At 38.6% G+C, this 7,651-nt stretch overlaps 1 protein-coding gene across 1 annotated transcript; it reads right to left on the bottom strand.

Moving 5' to 3' along the window:
* Positions 1–401: 401 nt before the first annotated feature.
* LOC127180349 (ATP-sensitive inward rectifier potassium channel 1) lies at positions 402–3,635 on the bottom strand. The gene is made up of 2 exons (XM_051134330.1): positions 3,395–3,635; positions 402–2,078 (listed from the first exon to the last, which is right to left on the bottom strand). The coding sequence occupies exon 2, from the start codon at positions 2,063–2,065 to the stop codon at positions 947–949; it is 1,119 nt and encodes a 372-aa protein (XP_050990287.1). The 5' UTR covers positions 2,066–2,078; positions 3,395–3,635; the 3' UTR covers positions 402–946.
* Between the last annotated feature and the right edge of the window lie 4,016 nt (positions 3,636–7,651).

Genomic DNA, 7,651 nt, shown 5'->3' with positions numbered 1-7,651 from the left:
TTCCAAGTAGTCAGCGCCGCTAAGGGCAAAGCTGTGACACTGAATGCTTTGTTTGAGACTTTTGTGCTTTTGGATCCACACAGGGATCCTGCTGTCTGACCAGGAATCAATTGTATAAATAAATGCATACTTTATTATTTAATTTTTTAAATATGTATGTATGTATGTATGTATGTATGTATTTATTTAAATGCATTTATATATATATATATATATATATATATATATTCTTTAGACCTAGAGTTTGTCAAGCTGATGTGATGTTTGTCATCTATAGCTTTGTCTTGAACGCCCCCATGTGGTCATTTTTGAACTGTGAATGCTGGAAAATGTAGGTTGAGTTTTATAAAACCATTTCAGTGAATAACCCACCAATTCAAATTCTTAATATTATTTATTTATTTAAAAAAAAAGTGATATTTACAAAGTACAAATGACATTTACACATTCAATATGCATTATTAACAATATCTACTAATTTACAAAGAAATGCACAATCCCAGAGTGATTCAGAGCGTAAAAGCATCTGCTGGTTCACTGGTATTTGAAATACTTTATACAGAGAGACATTAATCAAAGTCAATCTCATATTAATGAACTTTCAGTTAATACTCTCACTCCCAATGACCCTGTAAGAGAAGACAGTTCTACCGTCACTTCAAGGACAATTCACACTTTTATATTTTATATATCTTCTCAGGACAAAGAGTTTTGACCACTAGTTGCTCTTTAAAATAATAAATACATTTCGTAAAAGAAATAGATTCTTACAGTATTGCCACTGCACTTCATTTTTCAGTGGGTGGATGGGGGTTTTCCAGAGATAAAACCCTTGTTGCCTCTTGTGCTCACTATGAGAGACAAAAAGCATTTGTGTCCAGTGTTTCTAGTACAGTGCAAGATGGTGACCTTGTGACGTTGCTCAGTATACGTCAGTCAAAAAGCTTTACATTTTGGTTATGTTGGGTGTCTCAATGTCAATCACCTCAAAACCCTGGTTATCAATGCCGTTGATGGAGTGATGATGGTGTCCTGCCTCGTTGTGGTAGCAGTAGGCACAGTGAGCAGTTGGTACGGGCACCACCTTGGCGAAGTTGGAAAAGTCCACTCGGTATTTTCCCTCTTTGCTGCGGGATATGATCGGGAGGAAGTCGTAGCCCCACATGATCTCCTGAGGGATGTAGGAAGTCCTGACCTGGCAAGTAGAGCTGGTGGACTCGGCCGTGCCATCGAGAAACACCACAAGTTCAAACTCCTGCTGATGCAGAGTGTCCACTGCCATGTCGAAGAAAGGGCTGGTTTTGTCGATGACGTGGTATAGGGTCAATGGACACACGAAAAACAGGTTGTCCTTGCCGGCGTCCACCATGAAGTCAATGCTGACCTGGTCCAAGATGATGGTCTCACCTTCAGGAGTGATGGTGGTCCTTAGGAGTTTGCCGTAAATCTGGCTACCGATCATTAAGGTCTTGCGCAGGTTCGCCACGCGGATCTGAAGGCAGAGGGTGCCCTTTTTAGGGCAGATAACTGCAGAGTCGCTGAAGGTTATGGTCTTGGCTCTCTTCTTGGGAAGGGCAATTTTGGTCATAATTACACCGACCCAGAAGCAGTTGATTATGGCGCCCATAAGACTCTGAATTATAATCAGAGCCACAGCTCCAGGACAGACGTCAGTGACGTACACGTTTCCATAACCAATAGTGGTTTGGGTCTCAAGCGAGAAGAGGAAAGCGTAAGTCAGGCTATTGACGCTGTAGACGCAAGCCGTCTGATTCTCGGGTGGATTCTGCCACTTCAAGTCGCCGTGGTCTCTGGCGATCCAGTACCAGAGGAGGCCAAAGATAAACCAGCTGAGGGTGAAGGACGCCACGAAGTGCAAGATGACAAACCGCCATCGCGTCTCCACAAAGGTGGTCCATATGTCAAGGACGTAGGCGAAGCGGTTTCTGTGCATCACGTTGCCAAACTCGATGTTGCAGCGGCCATCTTTGGTCACCAGGCGATATTTGCGAACCCGCCGCTCTGAGATGTACTCCTTCACCACCTCTCTCAAGGAACGAGTCATTTTGAGGATCTGTCTGGAAAGAGAATAAAGCAATATTTGTTAGAAACAAACCCAAGATCTAATGCAAAACAAAATAGCAATAGAAACTCGGCTACAGCGTTTCAAACAAAGACAGAGAACGTGTTGTCCAACAGACTGGAGTATTTATGGGTAAACACTGCCTACTGTTATGCATGAGATAAGATAGCCAAATTTGTCCACACACTGTACGTGTAAGAACACGAGTTGATTTCACATTTTGCAAACAGTAAACAATTCTTTTAAATCTGGGCCATTCCCAATAACTTCAAGAAGCACATTACAGTTGCAATGTTATTAGTTGCTGATGCTCTCCGTAACATCACAGATATCATATGAGCACATTCAGTGCATTTTTTTTTCTCTCTAGGACATTAAGAGAGTTATTGTTTCAAGCAATGCATGAGTGAGCATGTTATTGTTCATTAGCCATTAGCTAAACTCTTAATTCTATGCAGAACGGCATCAATATTCCGGATATATCATAAAGAGTTTTGAGTTCATAACATGGCATTGTGCAAGGAATCAGTTACATAAATCGATAATCTGTCACTGTGTAAAAGGGAATAAAGCAGTTGATGCTTTACTGCCTCTAGTGTTAATTTCAACTGGAAATTGCAGTGAAATGATATATGTACATTTTTGCAGTTTTTCCAATAAGACAGAATTTCATTAACAAGCAAATGATAAAGCACACTTTTAGGCCGGTATACAATAAAACCACAATCTTAAAATATGACCACAAGTGAATAAAGTTCAAATTAGTTCAATCAACAAGCCTTCAGCTGTCAGTTTAGTGTTGCACCTGACTGCATTGGTGTGGCCTGCGGTTTCACTGCAGGCTTTGATTCACGATCATTTTACTCCACTTGACACATTCTGAATGTTTCTTTGTACTTAATTACAACAGTAAATAAACGCGTTGATAAATGCAGGCGTCGCATGGCAGCGTGTTCAGGGCAGTTAGCTGCGGGTAATCTCCGCTTATCTGTCGTTTATGAGCGGCTGAGTGCTGCTCGGTTCGCTCCAGATCCATTTGTTCCATCTCTGGAGTGTGCTTAATGTTTAATGCAGAGTCTATTAGAATACACATCAACTCTGTTCCGAAGCTCAATTACAGCACAGAATAGCAACTGTTCAGCCCAGCCAGAGGAACCCGCAGTTCCCATCCACCACCAATCATCTGCTGTGCAGATTTATGAATTTAATGTTCCCAAAATACCATGAGGGATATCAGTGCTGATGAGTGAACCAGACTGCACATCAGATGAGCAGAGATTTGCATCACAGATTTAGAGAAGTTCGGCTTACCTGCTACAGAAGTCGAGGTGCGAAAACTCGTTCAGCGGTTCACTTGCTTGTGTCTTTTTGTCTGCTCTTTCCCGTCTTTTAAATGTGAGCTAAAGCAGGAAATTGGAAATCAACATATGTGTGTTACTCATTAATAAGTTGTGTCCCTCCTTTACTCTTTCACACTCCACTACTCTCTCTTTCTCTCGCTTTCTATCCAGGTGTCTGTGACAACTCATGCCCAACTCTTCCCTTTTGTAGGCTTCCCTCCTACTCACACAGTCATCCCGTGTTTATCCCGTGTTTATGTATACACAAAAATGCTTTACGCAAGGGGAGCGTGCAGGGAGCATCTTGCAAACTCAAGACGGAAGTACTTATCAACACACGCACACACTCCCGCACGACATGCTGTTACCGCTGAACTGTTAAGAGTACCTCACAAAATCACATCACTTTTTGCTTTCCCATAAATATTCGTCAGCAGCGATGGTCACGTTGTATTAAGCGATGCATACAGTGATAAAGCAGTCTTCTGTGAATGATTTGGGTTACCAGCAGACTGCAAACCACAAAGGTCAGAGGTCACTGCTTTGATGCAACTAGAGTGGTTCTGACATGGGGAACTGCAGAGGAATACCTAGTGTGCGTATTTGCATTTTTATACGTTTTGATGGACACCGAAACTATTCAATATACAATGTTCAGACACACTTTATTTTAAGGCCAAATTTGCTTAATAAGTTATTTGCTAAGTTTAGGTAGGATTTAGGGATCTAAAATACAGTCATGCAGAATAAGGAATTAATATGTGCTTTATAAGTACTAATAAACAGTCAATACACTAGTAATATTCATGCTAGTTAATAGTGTGATTTGGTTTTTAAAATAAAATGTGACCCAAAGTTCAAAATTCAGACACAGTCCCATAGCAAGACTTTCTTAGTAAATGGCAAAGAATGTACATTTCAGTGTCTATCCATACATTTATTTATGTATTTGTGATAGAAACACACTTTGCTTACAAATTTCTGCAAATATTAATGTTGTCACATTAGTATTGTCTAACTCAAAGTCTAGAACAAACAGAAATCATTGCATTATCAATCAGATATGCCAGACTGTTTCTTCTAGAAATGCAAATCAGCTGTTAGTCGCTGAAGGATTTTGAAAGTCATGACACATGAAGATGATAAGGCCCAGGACTGTAAGTTCACAGACTGACTGACATTTTAGACAAGGAATCTCTCATCATTCATTCTCTGATCTTTTGTTCTTTAGACAGTAAGTAAAAATGGTGGTGGTTTCAACCTGAGAGCTCAAAGCCTTTCTCTTTCCGCGTAGACAGATTCTACAAGCCTGCTGACATGATAAGGTCCTTTCTCATTGAAATGAGGGACCGATCTAATCAGGGATGTCAAAATCTGGAAAAAAAAATCTGGAAATCCTCATTTATTGTTTTAACAATAAAATCATATCATTCAGAATTCATTAAAAGTTACATATTATTTCATACAAAACTTAGTTATGGTCCTCAAAACTGATTCTAATTGAGAGACATTGTAAATTGTAGCTAAAATGATCTATTGAAATACTAAACTTTTTAATGAACTGTTATATTGCTGCAATATCTCACTCAGTTGTGCGAATAACTGCAATATTCAGTTTAACACGACCTTCACTGTATGGACCAAAAAACAAAAAAAAGACTTTTCTTTCCTGTTCCACAGAAATACAAATAAAGTCAAAGGTCACAGGTTTTGAATGAGATAAGGGTAAGTAAGTGATGACAGAATTTCCATTTTTCACCCCTTTAATCATAAAACTAGCCAAGAAACACTTTAGATATTTAAAGCAATGCAAAATGCTTTGGTTATCGTGTAATGTGAGTTTCTGTCATCACAGCTCTGTTTTCTTTTATGATTGCATTTCAAATTGGCCTTGTGTTTACTACTTAACTGAATCAATTTAAAGCAATGGTGTTTGAGAATTCAAAGAGCCTTGAGCATAAACACAAAGACATTTCTCTGAAGTATTACCATACTTTTAGTTGTTTTGCATCAGTATTCCGTCTTTTTACGAGGATTTTCACCCACTTTTGTAAACAAAAAGTATTAAAGTCTAAAAGATTCTTCACTGGATGTTCACACTGTTCGGTTGTTGTTTAAATCACTATTCTGAAGAATAAGAAACTGATCTTGACCTTTCATGAGAGCTGGTTGATCTCACAGCGTATGTATGGTGCCCCGGCCTGTCAGTTATTCGGCTATAATCTTTATTCAGTTCAATACCTTTGCACGCTTTGACATGCTTGAAGACCAAATTTACCTCAGTGAAGCTTTCAATGGAAAATCCATAATAAGCTTTTCAATAATACCAAACCACGAAATGTTGCCTTAGGCTGCCATTCGAGACCACTGATCCAAGAAAGAAGTTTTTCCACACTGACTTTTCTGCTGCGATGCGAACTTTGTGTATTTGTGTAAACGGCAACAGTCGTAAGTTTCAAATCCAATTTATACAACAAAACGGCTGTGATTCTGTTTAGAAAATGCTGAGTCTCTATGCCCTGGATGTTTTCTACTTCACAAATTATTTTGAAATTAATTTCCTTTCACACATGAAACTGCCATCAGGACATGCTTTTATGAAGAACACACAGCATATAAAAATGTTACATGTAAATGAACAAACTCTAAACTGGTAAAAATGCCGGACTTTTTGAACTTTTTCCCTCATTCAAAGAATTCACAGAAGCGTTGCCCTCTCAGTCGAGGTGGCAAAGTAAAGTTTCTCTTCACCCTTCCGTGATCATAATGATATAATCACCTGTGCCAGGTGGCTAAGGGGGGATTTCACTATTGGAGTGTGAACGTTAATGACCAACTTAGTTCCATTGAATGACTCGAATGAGTCACACGCTCCAGGCGACACTCCCACCCATATTTTCTGCTTTTGTCACCTGCTTTGTTTACTCCTAAATCCAATAGTCGATGTAGCTTTCGAGCAGTCTTTGGAGCTCTTTGAGACAAATGTCATAAGCATTATTTTCTAAGCTAGAAACTATTTAATAAGTTTTTTATTAAGCATTTTAATAATACATTTTGTGTATCATTTACTTCAAGTCCTGGAAGTCATTATCATTCATGGTCAATGTATCATTCTTTGTAAAGTCACGGTTTCTACTTAAACACTAGCAAAAACCTGATTTACTCAATAAACCAACCTTGACTTGACATCAGGAGATCCAAGGAAACAAGCCATTCCTTTAACTGTCATTAAATGAATTATACTGCCTAATTTATTTTTGGTGTTGTACTCAGTTTGCTAGTGGCTGTACTTACGTATCACAAACAAATTACTTAGGTCACACTTTTTAATTATTAACTGTGACTTTTGCCTTAGTAAACTCGTAATTTGCTCATTATTAACAGTTAGAAAAGTAGTTAAGTTTAGGTATGGGTTAGGATTAACAGGTCTAAAATATGGTACAATAAGGCATTAATATGCCTTTTATAAGTACCAATAAGCAGCCAATAGCATGCTGAATTGGTCCCTAAATTAAAGTATTACCATTGCTTTGTTTGAAATGCAAATATGCAGAGCTCATTGTTTTTCAGGCACTTGTGTATGTGCAGCTGCTACAGTATTTTGTTGCACTGAAATGAAGATGCTGTAGCTGTGGGGTGTAAAGTGTAGGAGGCTTCATGCAAAATGAGTCAGAACCATTAAACTTTCTGAATTTTGTGATTATATTATATGATATGATGGTGGTGGACTTTAGATAGACCAAGCTGAGGAGATGGGTCTGTTAATCCACATATATTAATAGAGTATAAATAAATCATACTTTTACACAGGGGCGTCATGCACTCATTATTTTTTGAGGAGTCACGAATGGGGGGTGGGGGGTGTTGAGTTGGGGGGGGGGGCTTCATCATGTGACACAGCAGCCACAATAGACTTATGTTTTATTTATTTTTTCCTTGTTATTCTAAGGTTCACTTCCAGAACAAAAATGTACAGATAATTTAGTCACCCCCTTATCATCCAAGATGTTAGAAATTATGTTTCTTGAGGAAAACATTTCAGAATTTCTCACTATATAGTGGACTTCAATGGTGCCCCCAAGTTTGAACTTCCAAAATGCAGTTTAAATGCAACTTTAAATGACTCTAAACGATCCCAAATGAGGAAGAAGGGCCTTATCTAGCAAAACGATCTGTCATTTTCGAAACAAACTGACAATTTATGTACTTTTTTAACCTCAAACGCTCG

Source organism: Labeo rohita, chromosome 18, assembly GCF_022985175.1.
Source record: "Labeo rohita strain BAU-BD-2019 chromosome 18, IGBB_LRoh.1.0, whole genome shotgun sequence".
In the NCBI taxonomy this organism is placed as follows: Eukaryota; Metazoa; Chordata; class Actinopteri; order Cypriniformes; family Cyprinidae; genus Labeo; species Labeo rohita.
This window is presented reverse-complemented; position numbering and strand designations above follow the sequence as displayed.